Genomic DNA, 18,861 nt, shown 5'->3' on the forward strand with positions numbered 1-18,861 from the left:
AATCTGCCCCATAGAAAAGAGAGCGAATGTACCTTTAAACCATTCTGTACTGTGGAGCTGCTAGAGATCATAGCATGAATTGAACAGGATCTGAAAACGGTGACCTGGAGTTTTCCCATGATTCATTGGCCAGCTATAAGGCAGACAAGCTTCAATGGCTTGATTTAAAAGCCCATTAAGAGATAATAAACTGCTACTCCAGCACCAGTTATTCAGGTTAATTAGGTGTAAAGTACCAGAGATTTGACAGGGACACATAAATCAAGCTTACAAAGGGATAAAAAAATATGGCTAGAGATGAGATACTTTGTTAGAATGTGCAGTCGTTCATAAAATAATTTAAGAACTGCAGGGTTATAGGGTTACAGCCCCAGCTATGCCACACTTGTATCTACCAGCAGGGGGAGCTGGTTACATTAGGTGTATTCCACATCTTCACTGTCCTGTAGTCTTTTTACAGTGTGATATTGACTAACTTTATAGATTGATGAACAAACAGACAGCTGAATGTCTACAATGCTTTCCCCTCCCATCTTCCACCAGGAAAAACCACTCCAAGTGTCTGGTACACTGTAAGATGGGTGTCAGCCGGTCTGCATCAACAGTCATAGCTTACGCGATGAAGGAGTACGGCTGGTCCCTGGAGAAAGCCTATAACTACGTCAAACAGAAGAGGAGCATCACGAGACCCAACGCAGGCTTCATGAGGCAGCTGGCAGAGTACGAGGGCATCCTGGATGCCAGGTGGGTGACTGTGCCTCGCAGCACGTCTGAAACCACTGCCATTTCCTTTTGAGGAAACTCTGCTTGGTAAACTGCAGGAGACTCCAGCCGAACGTGTGTCTACTTGACTTAGTTTCTTGGAAGTTCTACCATAGAATTCTGAAGTGAGGGATGAACTTGAAGGTGTACTGTATGTGAACTTTGGGTTGATCTTTGTTTTCCTAATTAGTGAAACACTTGGCTCTGAGTATCTTCTCTATATTAGTTTAGTTTATTCACTTTGTGCCCACAGGACCAGCACAGGTACATCTCAATAGTGCAAGCACTAATACAAAGAGAAGCCTACTATACATAGAACATACTCAATAAAATAACACTACAACAATATAATTATTCCAAACAATTACTATACATCCAGAAATAATTTATATATATATATATATACACACACACAATGTATGTACATATAGTATATATATCTGCTTCATACACATACATATACACAGAGCTCCAGATAAGGTTTTTGGTCTGGGAGTTACTTGCCCTCTAATTTGAACACTAAGAGAGTACAATGTATTTTTGGGGGTAAAATTACCTTGAAGTCTTATCGGCTTTTCAAGGCATCACACTGACTCTGCAAATTAATTACATTACTTATTCATTAATAAGTTATAAAACAGTTTGTTTAATATTATAGAGGCACCTTTTTTTAACAGTTGCCTCTGACGATGGTTCCAGTTAGATTTTGGGCTAGAGTGTTTACATTTCAACCTGTGTAGCTTCGAATTTCTTACTCTTACTGTGATTGGCTGCAGGGCTAGCCAGAGATTGGATTATGTTTGTTTGGTCGGTTTTTCTTGTGTACAGTTTCCTGGTAACTGAAGACATTGTATTCTGGGAGATGTAGTTGTTAGTGGAAGTTTTAGGGGACGTGGGAGGGGAGGCAGACAGACTGTGCAGCAAAATTGCTACGCGTATTTTTAGGCATTAAATTTAAATTGAGTGCATATTTCTGATTTTTTTTAATGCATAAAGTATGCAACTTGTCTGGACCGCAGCATATACATGCACGTACAAACATATATGAATATGTTAAAATAAATTCTTTCTATTTTGCATGTTTGTGTGACAGTGCTTGTGTCTGATGCCCTTTTATCTTCTGATCCCTACAGCAAACAGCGGCACAACAAGCTGTGGCGCCCTGACTCGGACTGCGATCTCCCTGATGGCCAGCAAGCCTCTGCTCAGTGCTGTGGTGCCGACGGCCCAGGAGACCTGACCCCTGACTTCAGCGTAAGGCCGCCGGAGGATGTGGTGGGGGGGGACGAGGCAGGACCCTCCCCCAGCAGGACCATAGGGGAGGAGGTGGACCCTGCTGAGCCCCCCAACTACAACTACTACTTCAGACGGCTCTCTGACTCGGCGCTGGACAGCGAACCCTCGACCCCCGTCAGGGCACCCCCCCTGCCTCACATGGATGGCGTTTACATCAAGATCGAGGATGTAGAGAGAGACGCCCTGCTGGATGATGAGGGCTTCGAAACCAGAGAGTTCCCTCCCCACTTCACTGTGCCCGGGGAGGGGACGGCAGCACAGACTCTGGAGACCGACCTCCGGAAGAGACTGGAGTTCAGCACAGTGGAGGAGGAGGACGAGGAGGAGGAGGAAGCTGAGATTGTTTCGTTGACGGGGGGAGGGGGAGAGGCCGCTGAGGGAGAGAAGGAAGAGGCTGAGCTGGCTCCGAGCTGCTCCCCCCTCGTCGGCTGCAACAGGCTCAACAACGAGAATGCCAACAACAACAACCGCATCAGCAGCAGTAGCGGCAAAAGAAGCTGCCCGCCTGGGTTTGACGTGAGTAAAACAACGAACACAGGGACAGCTCTGCTCATAGACGCTTCAGTCTGTGCGCTGTGCTCTTACTGCGCTCATTTCGATAAAGGCACTGGAGCATATTATCAGCATGCTCATGTTGTATGAAGGCGCACATTAACATAATTCAGATTCATTGTGGTGAAATGCACTCCAGTCTGGTATTTTTAAGCACTAAGTTTAAGCGCTGGGATCATTTGAATTACCAGACTTGAATCTCGGGTGGCGCTGTGCTTTATTTTATGCAACATGCATTATTTATTTATTTATTTATTTATTTATTTATTTATTTATTAATTAGCACACACCCTTATCCAGGGCGACTTACAGCTGTTACAAAATATCACAGTACAAAGTATCACATTACAGATAAGAGCAATTATAAAATAATAGTCAGTAGAAAATAAGAGCAAATTCAAATGAGAAAAATAGAGTACAGTAAATTACAATTTAAGAGTGAATTCGACTAAGAGCAGTTAAACTTCTAGTAAAGATATTTGCTTATAAGAGTAAATAGCAATAGCAAGTAAGTAGCAAATACAATGAATGGATAAGAACGATTTCAAATAAGAGCAATTACAAAAAACATGAATATGGTTACCTTTAAGAGAAAACTCAAGAACAAGATACAGAACGTAGTTATAATTAAGAGCAGTAGTAGAATACAGCAAAGTGTGGAGCAGTTGAGTGCAAGTACAAGATGATGCAAGTTCTGAAACTATTGTGATGGTGTCCGATCCTTGACCTTCCAGCAGATGTCACCTGTGGGCAAAGTTAAGGTTCCTTAGTAAAACCAGGCAAAGCTGGCATGTGCTCCTCAATATTCAAGGTTTCATTTCTTCTAAGATAAATTCCAAGTAAAAAGTTTTTAACAAGTGGTACAGTATCTTTTGTCAAGTTGTTTGCTAAAGTGTCTGCTTTTAAGATGGTATTTTACATACATAGTGTAAGTTTGTTATACAAATTGTTCTTGACCCTCTGACCATCCATTTCTCTCTTTTGTATTTTTGTCTTTCCTCTATTTTAGGACAGTGCTAACACCAGAAACATCCACAAAGTCAAACCTCCATACAAGTCCTGTACAGACTGCATGCGCCCCCCCAACAGCCTGCACAGTCAATCCATGGTCTCCAAGCATTCCCAAAGCCTTAACCCTGCGCATCTGTGTAGCATCCCCGCTGTCTGTGTGCATTCCTCGGGCTCTGTGATCCCCGACCAAGCCGCAAAGCTCTCTGTCATTAACATGTCGCCCTTGCCCGTGCTGATCAGAGCCTCCGACAGTCACTGCTTGCCTAGTAACTGTGCCAACTGTGGTGTCTCAGGAACTGTGATAGAGGCCCACCGTCACCACCAGGTGAAGCCCATGAGCTGTTGTGGCCTTTCCGGGGACCCGCAGACACATTTAGAGGTTGAAGCCATGAATGAATTCTCGGAAGCAGGGAAGAAGACTGACGGGAAGGCTGCCAAAGACTTGAGGCTGCTGAAGCTCAGTCTGGAAGCTGAGAAGCCCATGGTACCAAGCTACTTGATGCAGCACCAGGAGTCGATCATGCAGCTGCAGAAAGCCGGGCTAGTCCGGAAGCACACCAAGGAGTTAGAGAAGCTATCAGGCCAATCCCTGGAGAGTGGCAAAGCCCCTGGCCAGCTCCGAGACTGTGACCAAATGGACACCTCCTCTGGAGTAATGGAGCTCTCTGTGGAGGGCCTTCTGGAGGATATGGAGATAGATTCCAGCAGCAGCAGCAGTGTCCTGACAGAGGTCTACCAGAAGACCTCTACCCCCTCCTCTGGCCGCTTGGAGCAGGTCGAGCCCCTAACCAGGGACCTCTTGAAGACGGTGGGCGTGCAGACTCCCGCGTTGTCCCCCCACGGCTCCACACTGACCCGCAGCTCCAGCAGCGACAGCCTCCACAGCGTGCGAGGGAAGCCTGGCCTGGTCAAGCAGCGTGCCCAGGAGATAGAGACCATGATGCGTCTGGCCGGACTGACCGTCTCTTCCAGGCTGAAGAGGTCCAACTCGCTGGCCAAGCTGGGCTGCCTCACCTTCTCCTCCGAGGACCTTTCTTCCGCCTGCTCCTCGGAATCCAGTACCATCCTGTTTTCCAAGCCCGATGAAGGCAAGGAGAGCGAGAGCTGGCCGGTGGCGTCTGGTACCCACCGCATCATAGGCGTGCCGGGCCAGGCCAGCTGGCCAAGGATGCCATTCGGAGACACTTACCTGTCCCCTGACAGCTGACGTCTTTTATCCATCTTGTCGGTAGAGCCGGGTGACTCTTTTTGGCTGTTTCTTTCTTTCCTCGGAAGATTAAGAAGATGACAGAGAATATAAGTGAAAAGAATTCTCTTGGGTTAAATTGTAATATATATATCATTCCACATCATATTTAAAAAAAAAAAATATATATATATATATGTATCCAAATATAATTTATAGATGTTTTTTGGCATCATTTCACTTTGAACTGTGAATGTGTGCAGATGAAACTAAAGGAATACACGGTTGCCAACCCCTTAAGTGTGTTGTGAGGCTCAGGATTGCCCACACCCATTTCTTTTAATCGGAAGAGTACCCATTGACTGTAATGCCCCATTGGGTAAAACTGAATCGTTCAGTGAAAGAGTGGACTAACCCCCACAAGCATGTGGTATGAGTTTAGTCCTGCACAATGACGTCCCTTCATTTCAGATTTACTATAGCTGTGTTCCACCTGGTATACTAGTGCTTAGCCCACTCGCCACACAGAAGCGAAGTATATAGTGTGGACTTTAGATCTGATGGTGTCCAGATGACCTGATGGTTTAGGAGCATTGGTCAGGCTGATTCCTTGTACTTGATCTTTTTCTTCTGAAATTATTCCTCCCCATGTGTATCGTGCTTCATGCTTTTGAGGTTGGCAGTGTGCAGCCAGGGTAATGACTCCAGAATGATGCCATTCTCCCTTGATGCCAAGAGAAAATGAACACAGCAATCTAGAGTCCTGTCATGAGCACAGCAATCTAGAGTCCTGAGATGAGCACAGCAATCTAGAGTCCTGTCATGAGCACAGATCCCACGTTTCCTGTGACTGTTACGCTCCGTAGCTGTAATGAAGTATCTTTTTATTTATATATTTATTTATTTATTCATTTTTTTCACTTCACAAATTGTTCTTCAGAAATTCCAGGACCATTCTACCTCCATCATTTCACTGTAGGAAAGAGACTTATCCTGGGCTCATAACTAGAAAAGAAGGCTGCCTGTCCACTGGTCATGTTCACAAACGTTTATCTGAACCAGGGCCAGATGAACAAAAAAAAAAACATAACATTTTAGATAGGTACATTTTCCACCGAATCTTTCAAAAATCATGACTGTGCTTTATCAGCTGTGCAGTGCGCTGAGGTATTCTGTCTTTATGTGCATGTTTCTTTCGTTGCAATGTGTTGCTGTGCACTGGCTTGCATTGTGTCTGCATAAACTAGCAAATCCAAATTGTAACGCAGTGTAATGTCTGCATCTCAGCTGAGAATATATGACTATCCAGGAGGGGTCTGATTGAAAATACTTAGGCTGCATTTCCTTTGTCCAGACTCCAGAATTGCTTTGCTCAGGCAGACTCATCTGTTCCCCTGTCCTCTGTGCTGCTTGTGCTGGGTTGAGAACAGTTTTGAACAGGGGAAATGCAGCATCAATCCCCAAGGTTTCTCCACCAAGTCCTGGAGACTGGGAAGAGACATGCTAAAAAAAAAACTAAGAACCAGAGAATCAAATGTGCATTTAAGTAGAATTGAGAGAAGTGATTTGATAAGCAGGAATCGTCTTTCATGACTTCATTGTGCTCAGTTTAACACAGTGAATGAAGACTGCATTAAATTTAAATTAGACCAGTGCCATTTATGTAACTATGCGTGCTATATTTTGGTATTTAATCCCGTCCTAAATATACACAGTGTAGTAAAAGATAAATTAAAAACCCTATACATTACAGCCTTTTGGAAATAAGGAGGTGATAATGAGAAGCTTTGTCTCCATTTAAATGCTGAAAATCTGTGAGACTGCAAACCAGGCAGCTTCAGAACGGCAGGCTCTTCTTTTTATTATATCTTTACATATATTATTAGAGTTAGGGTTTTATTTTCCATTCATTGGATAGCCCTTTCTGGTAAGATTATACATCACTGCTTTTCCTCTTTAACAAAATAATCGCAATAACATCAGGCTGACTGTTAACTGGCCCAGCAAACCTTTACAGAGCACAAAGCCGTGTCTCCCTTCTCTTCAATAGATGTGCCATCTCCTCGTATTTATGCGGTCCTTTGGGGTTCGGTTTGGCTTGGGGCGCGTGCTTCTCAAGTTTCATTTTCTTTTAAAGCAGGCGAGATCTTGCTTTGAGGTCCCATGTAGACATCCTACTCCAAACATGGATTTCAGCACTGTTCCCTCCTCTAGTACAGTTTGAGAAGGGTCTTGGACAACTGCTGCCCACTCTTGGCTACTCTGTGAATATGTTTTGAAGCAAGCCTTAACTACCCAGCACAGAAACCGTTAGGTACGTGTATATATTTGTAGGATCGATGTATTATAATGCAAGATACCTGCTTATCTGTAATCCCTACTGTTCTCCTCTGCAGCATGTCAGCACCTTGTAAGAAAAATGTGTTTAGCGAACCAGAGGTACCGTTTTTATTTTCTTCATGAAAGTGTAAGCTGTGGGGCAGTCGTCAGTCATTGAGTTCATTCATTAATGTCTGCCATTTGCCAATGAGCATTCCTTATCAGGAGTTGATGCAAATCTGATCTTATAGAAACATGTCTATCGCCTTCAAACCCCCAAACCATCGGAGTGCTTCCGTTTCAGTTTTCAGAGTACGTTATTTGTCCACACCATTCCAATTTTCTCCCAGTCTCCTATGTCCGTTTCTCTAATTTATTGTATGTTTACATATCTGCACATAATATGCAAGTGTGTTCATAGGAATTCTGTATGAAACCTTATGCTGTTCTGCCATTGACTTGTTGTTCCATACACTATGCAGTTAAATCAATGTATTAAACCTGTGTGTGTGTGTGTGGAAATGTGCGTGCATGCGAGCGTAACACAAACGTTACATGTTTACTGTGAAATATTTATAAAGAAGTGTGTGGACATTAATGAATGATAACGAAAGATGGGACATAAACACAGAAACAGGCATTCAACTATACAGTGGTGAGAGATGATGGTGGTGCGGCTGTCATCTTTATTAGTTATAAATAATGTGTGCGTTTGGTCTGTAAAAGTAAGAGGTCCACTGGCTGTCCTATCTGTGTCGTTGCCTCATTCACAACAGGGTTCCCTGGTCTCTGCAGTAATAAAAGCATTCTGTCTGCTGGTGTGTATTAGTACTTGCCATTGAGTAACATCCCAGGTATTATGAACGGGTGGATGCCAGCTGATCTTAGGGTGCGTTCTTGCAGTTGAAACATGAGTCTAGCCCTTGCCATGTTTTTTCAATAATAACGCTGTGTTCTGTTTAATGTTGTTGCATGATTGCCACTGCTGCTTTCCATTTTCTTTCTTTTTTTTTCTGTGTAATATTTACACAAGTGCCTTATTTCATAGCTCCATGGGCGTTGTGCTTTGTACGTGATACTGTGCTGTGGTATTGGCTGTCAAGCTCCTTTCTTGCAAGAGAGTATCGGTGAGGGAGAGCTGTGAACTGCGCCCTTCTCATTACTCCACCTGTGGTCGCGCAGTCGCTATGGTAACTTCCGCCGTCATTTGTTGTTTTTTTCTTTCCTTGAGGTGTTTCAGGCCCGCAACCCCACTCTTCCAAGAATTCCTTTATAAGAGTCTCTGCTTAGAGCGATGAGTACTGTCGGTAAAGGCAAATGAATACTCTCCTAGTTCCTGAACTTCACGTACGGAATTGCAAATTCTCTTAACTGCTTGCTGTTACCCACAAGCCATAATTGTCAAGCTGTGTTTTCAATTGAAATGGTTTTAAATCTCAACAGATGTTGCTAAAAACAAAAAAAAGGTGTAAATGAGATAGTATTGAAGACATATTGGGCTTGATATGTGATAGAGGGGAATTTGCCTGTGATCTGACCACGGAGGGATATAGGCCAATTGTTGACAGAGTGGGGAAAGAGGACTTGCAAGATTTCACTTCAAGTTTCAAGTTTCGCTCTGATGTTTGTTAGGAGCCTCATCACTAAAGGTGGTGAGCTCTGTTGTTGGAGAGGTGGCCCAGCACAAAAAATAAAACTGTCCCTATCTGGCCAAACTGACCAGATCACTGACCAAGATTTCCAGGAGCCCTAAAAGTTAAAAAAAAGAACAGGATTGTGACTTTTTTTTGGTCTGGATGTCTTACTGGTTTTTGTTACCATTTTCTTTTTATATTTAAGTATGCAGTCATTTATTTTGTACTGTAAATTTGCTGTAGTTTGAATGCATATTGCACTTTTTTTTTTTTTTTTACATTTGTTAAAATAATGTACTGTATGTGTTTATTATGGAAATAAACTTTTTCATTCAGTAATTGTCCTGAATTTTATAACTAACTTAACACGTTAGATTCTCACTGAATATGCACTTTCTAGGATGCACATTTCATACTCTGTCTGTTTGGAAAAACAAGAGAACTTTAAGTGATCATGTTGATGATACATACAGCATATTGACAAAGAAAAACCGACAGTATCAAATCAACAAATGAAAGTCTGGCTCCGACCCCCAGACAGGTTATACCAATTCTAAAGCATTGGCTATCGCTCTAATTAAAAAGGGTCAGTGTTCTACCTGACTTGTTGTTCCATACACTGCATTCAAATCAATGTACTACACAGGTGTTGGGTGGGGATATGTGTACCAAAAACTAAAGTTCCATTTTCCAGTCAGTAAGACAACTGGTTTGTTCAAAGAGCTCAGCCTGTTTTATGTGCACCTTTATCCAGTTGTACCTCCGACAGAGCTATGCAGTATTTAGGAGGAGTCTGTGCTCAGACCTGCAATGAAACTGCTGTCACGGGATGCAACCCTGCCAGCACTAACCCTGGGAACTAACTGGGACCTTCCGTTACAAAAGGCTGTGTTTGGGCAAGCTCTGCATCATATCACTTTTCATCACACGAAGACTCGTGCTAACATGCTGTTTTATTACATTTCATCACTACCAACGCGCATTCTGTTTATATATCGTGTCCATGTGCAATGACGGCATGATATGCCTGCAAGCAAATTGGCAGCGTCCACTTTTCTTAGTAATCAGAGTGCATTGCTGGCTAATGAGGATAAGCACTGTGGTTATTACCATTACCCAGCGTACGTATTGAATTGTTTAGTGAAATGGGTTTGTGAAGGGCCAGACGGCTGTCATGTGAGGGTTTTGCAATGTATTGCTTTGTGCGTCTAGGTCACTGATAAACAAGACCTTGGTCTCCTTGGTTTGCTCCTTGTAATGTTACATATTAATAAGTAACTGCCCTTCGCCACAAAGCTCTGGGAAGCTGTCACTTACCACCACACAACACCAGACCTGCCAGACCTTGTCCCTGTTCAAGCTATCCCACAGAGCACGGCGAGCTAATTCCCTGTAACAAGAACAATGTCGTCATCTCGACCCCGAGCACAATTTACAGCAATTGTTTCAATGAAACTGATGACTCGTCCTTTGATTTATTATCTGGAGAGGTATCCTGTTTGTGGGTTGCCATGGTGACCATGCGAAAACACAGCAGTTCGTGATTCTGTGTGTGTGTGTGTGTGTGTGTGTGTTATTTTTTATTTATTTATTTTTCCCCTGTATGTTTTGATCGCCCTGCCTGCTTTGGCTCCACTTCTGTGTTTTCTGCAGCTATTCTCAGCGCGCGAGAGCCAAGAGTCGAAGAGTCGAGCTGCATTGTTTTCTCAGAATGAACGGAGTCCTGTTTGGCCCATGCTTCGTCTTTGTTATATTTGCACGCTTCAGCACGGGAAGAAAACTGTCCTGTTCTAGTTGATTGCTCAGTAAAGTGTGTATTTAAAGGAGATGAACACCTTACGTTAATTATACATCCCTGACCAGGCATGTATCCAGCAAAGTATGGGTATGAGTCAAAAGTCGATGACCATGACATAGATCAACAGTATGTACAGAATACAGCACACCTTCATCTGTCCCCAGAGTGTGTCACCCTCAATATCCTATGTTAAAGAACATGCACACCAAGTTTAATCACAATGGGATAAGGGATTTTCCAGATGTGCTGATTGATGTGTAGGTACAGATGCCTCACAGGGGGTAATAAAGCAGTCCATTGTACTGGAATATCATTCTGAAGTACCTCTACTATTCTCCCAAAACCAGGTATGTAAGTCACATTATACAACTCTATTGTGAAGAATACAAGTAAGACAGTATTAAACTGAGCCAGCCTGAACTGCTATAATGCAATAATGCAAGCATTTAAAAAGGTTGCAAACAGTATTGTCATGTCAGTGTTTAACATCATTTACTTACTGCCTGTAAATGTTAGATGAGGGCGATATCGTGCTGGTTAGTCAGATTTCATAGGAATTAGAGTGTAGCTGTGCTTTTTAAACAGGGGGACTGCTAACCCACCAAGAGCTGGTTTCTGCAGTTTAGTCTTAAAACGGAATTGGCTATATAAACGTTTTTGATAAACCATGCAAGCAGTACACTAAAACAACTTAAGAAATAACAGGAGAGGAGAACAACAAATAATGAGAACTTTATGAAATAATGAAACCACACTGACAGCTTCCAGCCCCCCATATCAATTCCAGAGAAAATCTCAGTGTGTTATAAAATTATAAAAATATTTTATCTCTATAAACTGTATCTTAGTCTTGGCTGCCTGTTTGACAACAATTGTATCAGGAACACTGTGGTGTGTTTGGACCCCCAAGACCCCCTGTATTGACACCAATAGCTGTCACATGTACTGGATTCCTGGATTCAAACTCATAATACAACAAGTTGAGCTTTACCAGTGACAGCCAAAGGCAAAAAAGGAAAGATTCCTCCACTGATAAACCAGAAACAAAAGGAAAGCTGATTTCCGTAGGCAAATGAATTCTGACGTCACGGTAGGGCTGAACATTAAGGATCACAAGCCTGACACTGGTGAAGACACAGCTCAACAAAAGGGCTCTGTGCTCCTGGACCGCTCAGTGTACGGTTGCATCAAGAAGGCTGGTAAGTGCATTCATACTGGACTATTGAATCATAACATGCTGATGGAGAGGTTGATGTCGTACTTGCATTTCACTCAAGGATGTCCTTTGCCTTTTTTTTCTGCTTGTCTCCAGTGTTACAGGCTGGGTGGGACTGAAGCACATGAAGATCAAGTGATTTGCCTGAAGCTGGCGATCACGCAATATAATTAGTCAGGGTAGCTAAACTAGGATTTTGAACCAGGCTATAGCATGAAGTCTTCCAATCTTCAGATATATCATGTAGAACTTCCTATGGCTCACAAAGGAAAGCAAGCATTTAGGTCTGGGGGAATGTAAACAAACTGGACTGACAACAAGGTCTTTAAATAAGCACAGAAGGCTTAACAATTGAAGAATGCGCTAAAGCCGACCGCATGTAATCATATTTCACTGAGAGTGAGTGAGCAAGAGAGAGAGAGAGAGAGAGAGAGAGAGAGAGAGAGACAGAGAGAGAGTTAGCTGCTAAGTCCCACAGATCCTGTTGATTTGAAGAGATATTAAATGACCAGAATCATTGTAAGCTCATGTAGTGTGACACCCTCTGGTTTTACAGCTGAGCGCTGAGCTGCAGCAAGAAGTAGACAACAGTGTGAAAAAGCAGTTCAGGGAGTAAGTGTTTCTTTATAGAACCACTCAAGCCTGAAATGATTGGCTTTAGGAGAGGTAACCTGGAGTTACATTCTCTGCATTGGAGACTTGTAGCAAGATGCACACAACAATATGTTTAATATGTACATAAAGATAACTCTATGTACAGTAAATTGGTGGAAACCAATTGTGGAGTTGAGGTCCAGCTGTGAGGTTTGTCTGCACAGTGCAATAAAACCTAGCTAGTGCTTGTGCTGAATTTCAATTAACTTGCATTTTCTTCAGTAGTTAACAGTAAAAATAAATTGAAAAAGTAAAAAAAGCTGGCAGTAATTTCTTGGTAAATTGCGCGGGTCTCCCCTGAGTTCCTGTTTTTGTCATGGAAGTATGGGATCAGACACTGTATGCCAGCAGTGTCTGAGGGAGTGCTGTAAAAAGTGAATGCAAGCACACAGTTAGAGCTGTCTCGGGGGGGGGGGGGGGGGGCTGTCTCATGCAAGGAGACAGCATGTTATACTTATAGCATGCTTTTTTTTTTTAATCACAGGACAATTATAGACAACCTGTGAGGTTTTTTTGAAGGAGTGTTAGTTCTGGATCACCCTGCTTAGGTTAATGTTGAGAAAGAGTTTCAAATTAACATACAGCTAGTGGAATAAATAGATGAAATCATGTCTTAGTGCATTCATACTGTAGGTGTTTTGGTTTGCTTCCACATATTTTCTTTCCACTGCTGATAAAAAAAAAGCATCATTCACACATTGGAGACAGATCAAACCCTGTACCAGTTACACGCATCCCACCGAAACATTCCCTCTTGCTTTCTGGGTGGAGGTGCAGCAGTGGGAGTGAGTGTAAGGCGGTGGGGGGCATGTGGTTTCTGTACAACAGTCATTGCAGAGAAGCATGCATGCCTGACACATAGCATCACAGGGAGGGTGGCTACTTTACATAAAGTGTAACGTAATCCCTGTTTTCATAGGATTGAAAATGGGCCAACAACTGGATACCGTCCACGCAGTCGGACAGATCCTTGAGGAGGCAGCAGCCACAGACTTTCAGGCAGAGATGAACGATGAGAAGCTGGAGGGCAGTTCAACCCAGGGGGACCCTGCTGGAGAGTGGGGCGGCCAAGTCGGAGAGGGTGTGAGGCAGGAGAGTCTGGGGCATTTAGATACTGCAGACAGCATCCGTCAGGCTGAGAAAACAAACACTGAGGTCATGGAAACCAAACCAGGCTGTGAGCCAGTAGGAACTGCTCAGGAGACAGAGGAGAGCTCTGATAGAGCCATGCACATGGAACGAAGGCCCCCCGCCAGTGATGGAATGGGAAAGGAAGGAGTGAAGGCAGGCAATGCTGCTCATGAAACGCCAGAGGAGATCGAGAGTTGTCGAACTGACTTGGAGGAACAAGACGTGGAAGCAATGGAGAGTGCTGGTTTGATGACTAGTGCTGTTCTGCATTCAATGGATGGCAAGGAGGTGACTGACTCTGAAGCAGACCATGCTGGAGTTGAAACTCAGGAGGAGGCAAATCAGAATAAAGGGGACAGCATGTGTGGAAAAGGAGAAGATCAGGCATCAAATGAGGACGTGAATATGGAAAACGTGGATCAGCTTCAGAACAGCCCCACACTAACTGGGCTGGTGCCGGTCCATCCTCCAATAAAATGTTCCAGAGAGGAGGAGAATGTGAAGAGCTTGCTATTGGAGCTGGCTGCTGGAGAGGATGTGCCTCGTTCAGGATTTGAGGTTAAATTTCCTCTGCAGGGGAAAAGTGAACCAATGGTGGCTAGAGATCAAGAGGTGGTTTGTCTTCCCGCTTTGCAGATCCACCAAGGGAAGTCCAGACTCAAGGATGACAAGGAATCTGACGAGGGTTCTGGGGTGCTTGAGAAGGTGGAAAGTTATAAAGAAGGCCCTCAATTTCAAGAAAGCAAGGAGATCCACCAGGACCTCCTTGGTGCTTCTCAGGTTGAGAAAATCAATAATATTTGTTTCAGTGGAACCCTTGAAGAATCCAGCCTAAATCTAGTTATAGACCAAATAGCAAACTCAGAGCATGTACAACTTACAACTGAGAACACCAAAGAAGTTGAATCTGAACAACGTATCCAGGGGGGCCAAAGCATTACAGAGGCAGGGGACAACAGCTGGGCCTCCACAGCCAAAGAGAAGCCAATTGAGCACCTGGAACAGCAGTGTGGGGGGAGCCCTAAAGATGCCAATGCTGATGAAGTGCTTTTCCAGAGTTGCAAAGACAAAGCTGAAGAGGACGCCAGTGCACAATGTTTAAAAGACAACAATGATGATAAAGCTGGAGGAGTCCAGCTCGACAGCATCAAAGCCAGCCCATGTCCTTCACGAGCTCCAGAGGCTGGAGGTAGAGGTCCACAAGCAGGCCAGCCTATGGATGTGGAGGTCACTGTTACTGAAAATCCAAAGCTACTGGCTTCTCCGAATCCCAGGGAGAGAAAGCAGGGGCTCACTGCAGAACAAGGTCAAGCAGTGAAAGTGGCTTTAATGAAAATGGCATTCGACACCCCAAAAAAAACCAAGGCAGCAGAGGTGAAGAGCACACCGAAGAAAGGTAAGCACACAAACCGACTGCTGATAATTACAGATAAACATTAATAATGTACGCATTTATTAACCCTAAACGTATGCATTGTGGGTATAGACAGATAAGAATGTGCTATTAAATCTATTACGTCACTGCATTTTCCATACACAAGTGTAACCACATTACCATTCGTTTTAGTCACATTTTATTTTGAATATTTGTATGTTTATTTCAGGTATGTTCCTAAAGTGATTTGATTTCAAATTCAATAATGTTTTGCTGTCAGATGGGGGTTAATGATTGAAAATATCAATTAAGAAATTTCATTAACCACCTAGAAATCGAAGGTTCGTATCTGAACAAGAAAAAAGAGCGCTCTAGTCTGTACCGATATTGAAAAGCAACATTAAACACTCTGATCCAACTGGAGTGCTAATTTGTCATCAAAGTACTTGTCGCTGAAAAGAAAGAATGTTTCATATAATCAGCTGAGAGTGTTTTTCTAAAATAAAAACAGAAACAGCAGGCCTTCTTGAAACGCTGCCTTAACGGGTATTCTTTCATGAAGGATTAGCAGTCTTTTGACGCACATCATGACATTTAAAACTCGGAAGTGGTTGTTTCCAAAATCCGTTCGTCTTGAGCCAATGAACCAAGAGGCACGGTTGTAACAGGGAATATCTCTTAAGTGCATTCACTCCTCATCCTGGTTGAACGGAATATGATTTATTATTTAGACGGAGTGCACCAGTTTACTTAACATATTCTGTCATGGAGCTTTCTTTCGTTCATTCTTTCTAGCTATAGAAAACAGAAACTATACTGTGTGTTATTATTCTACGTCAAAATAATACCACATTTAAATATTGTTTAGTAAAATGTACAATATTTATGGCAGAACATTAGTCTAGTTATAAATAAAGTCCAGCGTATTACTTTATTATATTTTCTCATTCTTATTGTCAAATGTGACGTCATAATATGGAATGCACATCAATTTACAGACGGCAGACAATAAAGCTATAGTTTACAATTATAAGGGGCTGATATGATTTCCCCTAAAGCAACTAGTGATCTCCCAATGAACGTAAATTGATCTATGTCAGCAGTCAGATTTTTTTTTTTTTTTTTTTATATAACTCATTATGGTTTATATAACTTTATAAGGAAATATATAGATCAGTGACTGCAACGTTAAGTACATTGGAAATAAAGCAGACTACAAATATTGTTCAATTAATATTGATAACCTATTGCAATGCCGTTTTTTTTTATAATATTATAGCTCTATAGCCCCGCCTAGTGGTTACAACATCAATCCCACTGTAATTTGTGCACATGTAAAGAATTACACCATTTAACAAAGTGGATTTAATTTTTGCTGGGAAGCCTATGTAAAATATTACAACTAACTACTATTACGGCAACGGCACTGCTTAAAATAATAGCTGCAGGTATGATACGTGTAGTACACAATATGAAGCAACACTAAAGGCATTTAAACTGATACTCTTTTCTAGGACTATTTATCATGTATCATTAAAAACAAACAAGAAATAAAATCTGCACTTAATAACTAAGTGCTTCATTTAAATCACGTTCTAGTTTCAGGTGGTTAAATGTATTTGGGATGGGCCTAACACTGTCCCTAGTGGTAAAGCCTCTAAATACACGGGGCTGTGCAGCCAGTATGTCATGAACTGTCTTTGCTATGAGTGCCATCACCGCGTGCCACAGGAAGAGGTTGTTACCCATCTAACCCAGTAGAGAAGTGAGTAAGGAAACCCACAAGGCGTGAGGAAACCAGATACCCTGGCCTGCTGATGCACCTGCGCGTGGGAACAGAGCTGACCTGATTTATTTCTCAGTGTTTGTTTATTTAGCAGACGCCTTTATCCAAGGCGACTTACAGAGACTAGGGTGTGTGAACTATGCATCAGCTGCAGAGTCACTTACAACTACGTCTCACCCGAAAGACAGAGCAGAAGGAGGTTAAGTGACTTGCTCAGGGTCACACAATGAGTCAGTGGCTGAGGTGGGATTTGAACCGGGGACCTCCTGGTTACAAGCCCTTTTCTTTAACCACTGGACCACACAACCTTGTGTGTGAAAGTGAAACACATTTGTTCAAATGCATCTAGAAGTATGATACAGGGTTGGTATTAAATAAGTTATCAAATATAGAGACCTCACTTCATTGAACAGATTTAGTTAAGCGTTATTTTCATAGCTTTTATAACATGTTGGAGTAAAAAGCTTTGAGATTCTGACCCATTGGTTTATCAATAACACTGACCACCTGGTAAACGTTACAGTCACATAATGGGACACTGTTTGCTATGCAAGTAGTTTGCTATGGGAAAGCAATATTGGAAACAAAATATGTGAATACCAGCCATAGCATTCAGGCTTTGCACTTTCCAGGTGGTTAGAGAAAGCAATGTTATGAAGTGGGTGTTGTGTTTGAGGTCGGGTACAATTATAAGTCCTGTTCAAGCTAATCGGTTCAATTAATCAGAGATTAATTAATCAGAGATGTGGGACTGTCTCTGTATGTATTGCAAAATGTATACACAGCCCAGCATATGTAGCTCAAGGTTATGCATTTTGAATGCGTATTCCTTTCATAGAGATGCCTACTTGTCTTATATAAGGACCTGAATTTGCAATCTGGGTAGATTTTCTCAGTCATAGCAGATGTCATTCTCAATTAAAGTTGCATCCGCCCCTTGCAAATTATTAATAGAAGCCATTGCTCACTCAGATTACAGTTATTTTGAGTAATCATGGGTGGATTCAGCGATTGATTCACCTGATATAACTGATTTGGTCGGTATATTCTAATGAAGCAGGCATTTTTAAATGTGTTACAAATTAATCTTTGATATAATTTGTGTACTCACTTAGCTGCAAACTGTTAATAACGGTGAAAAAAGCCACTGGCAGAAAATACTTTATGTGCATGTCAGCAAAGACGTGTCATTCAGATTTTTATACCTCCTATGAAATTGCTATTGAAGAGCGACAGTTTGCTTTAGAGCCTATGCTGCAGTCATTTTGTTTTCCATTGTGGCCTGGGGTGGTTGGTTGTCTGGCCTGTGTAGCGTGTAATTGAAAATATACAAAACAGTATTTTACATGGTAAAGATATCCCCCCGTCCCTCATTCCAGATTCCTCATCTCTAAAACCTTGAATAATTGTGCAATTAACATCATGGGTTGAAAATTAAAAACAAAAACATAAGTTACAATGTGTAATTATCCCTCAGCTAAATACAACAGCCATTATAATCACTCAAAATCAATACAGAAAATGAGATCAGGGGATAGAAACACATACAAGTCATTGCACAGGCTGACCAGTAAGATGGAATTGGCTTCACACAGAGTTTCACTGGTGGCAATTTTAAAAGTTGCATTTAAATGCCCTCAAAGAGATTGCTATCTGACCACACGCTAAGTTTAAAATAGCACACTTTACGCCTAGCCTATAACACCTTCAGAGTGGCTGCTGGGATATATTTGCATTATGCAGAGTAAAAACAAATTGCTTGGTTGAAGATAGATGCAAAAAAGGAGGAGGACAATTTTACTTAATCTGGCATGGCAGATTGCAATGAGTCATTATATAAATACACATTTCAGATCTACTCAGGAAACGAAACTGCGGTTTGCGTGGCCGTCAGGGCATATAAATGAGCAGGACAGACCTGGGCTGGGCTGGGCTGGATCAAACCGAGGAGTCCCACACACTGCTGAGTCTGGGACTGGAAAAATAAACAGGAAGGTAGTGAGTGAGTCGTCAGTGAGACAGTTATATTCTGGGTTACTGTTTAATGCACCTCTCCATGGTTTACCAATTCATACCTTATTCGCTTTCCAGTTTGTTTGCATTCCCCCAAAGGTGGTTTCACTTCCTACTAAAGTTTTCTT

At 42.4% G+C, this 18,861-nt stretch overlaps 2 protein-coding genes across 3 annotated transcripts in view; both read left to right on the forward strand.

Annotated features, from left to right (window-relative positions):
* Positions 1 to 9,099, forward strand: part of LOC117426831 (protein phosphatase Slingshot homolog 1-like) — a 29,552-nt gene extending 20,453 nt beyond the window's left edge. For both annotated transcript variants that reach the window (XM_034901430.2, XM_034044919.3), the window contains 3 exons: positions 544 to 744; positions 1,896 to 2,574; positions 3,620 to 9,099. In XM_034901430.2, coding sequence (XP_034757321.2) covers positions 544 to 744; positions 1,896 to 2,574; positions 3,620 to 4,828 — 2,089 coding nt within the window. In that variant the 3' untranslated portion in view covers positions 4,829 to 9,099. The remainder of the gene's footprint in view (positions 1 to 543; positions 745 to 1,895; positions 2,575 to 3,619) is intronic.
* Positions 9,100 to 13,355: 4,256 nt separating this feature from the next.
* Positions 13,356 to 18,861, forward strand: part of LOC117427109 (coronin-1C) — a 38,699-nt gene continuing 33,193 nt past the window's right edge. Inside the window, exon 1 of the mRNA XM_059032982.1 lies at positions 13,356 to 14,955. Coding sequence (XP_058888965.1) covers positions 13,356 to 14,955 — 1,600 coding nt within the window. The remainder of the gene's footprint in view (positions 14,956 to 18,861) is intronic.

This window comes from Acipenser ruthenus, chromosome 11, assembly GCF_902713425.1.
Source record: "Acipenser ruthenus chromosome 11, fAciRut3.2 maternal haplotype, whole genome shotgun sequence".
NCBI lineage: Eukaryota > Metazoa > Chordata > Actinopteri > Acipenseriformes > Acipenseridae > Acipenser > Acipenser ruthenus.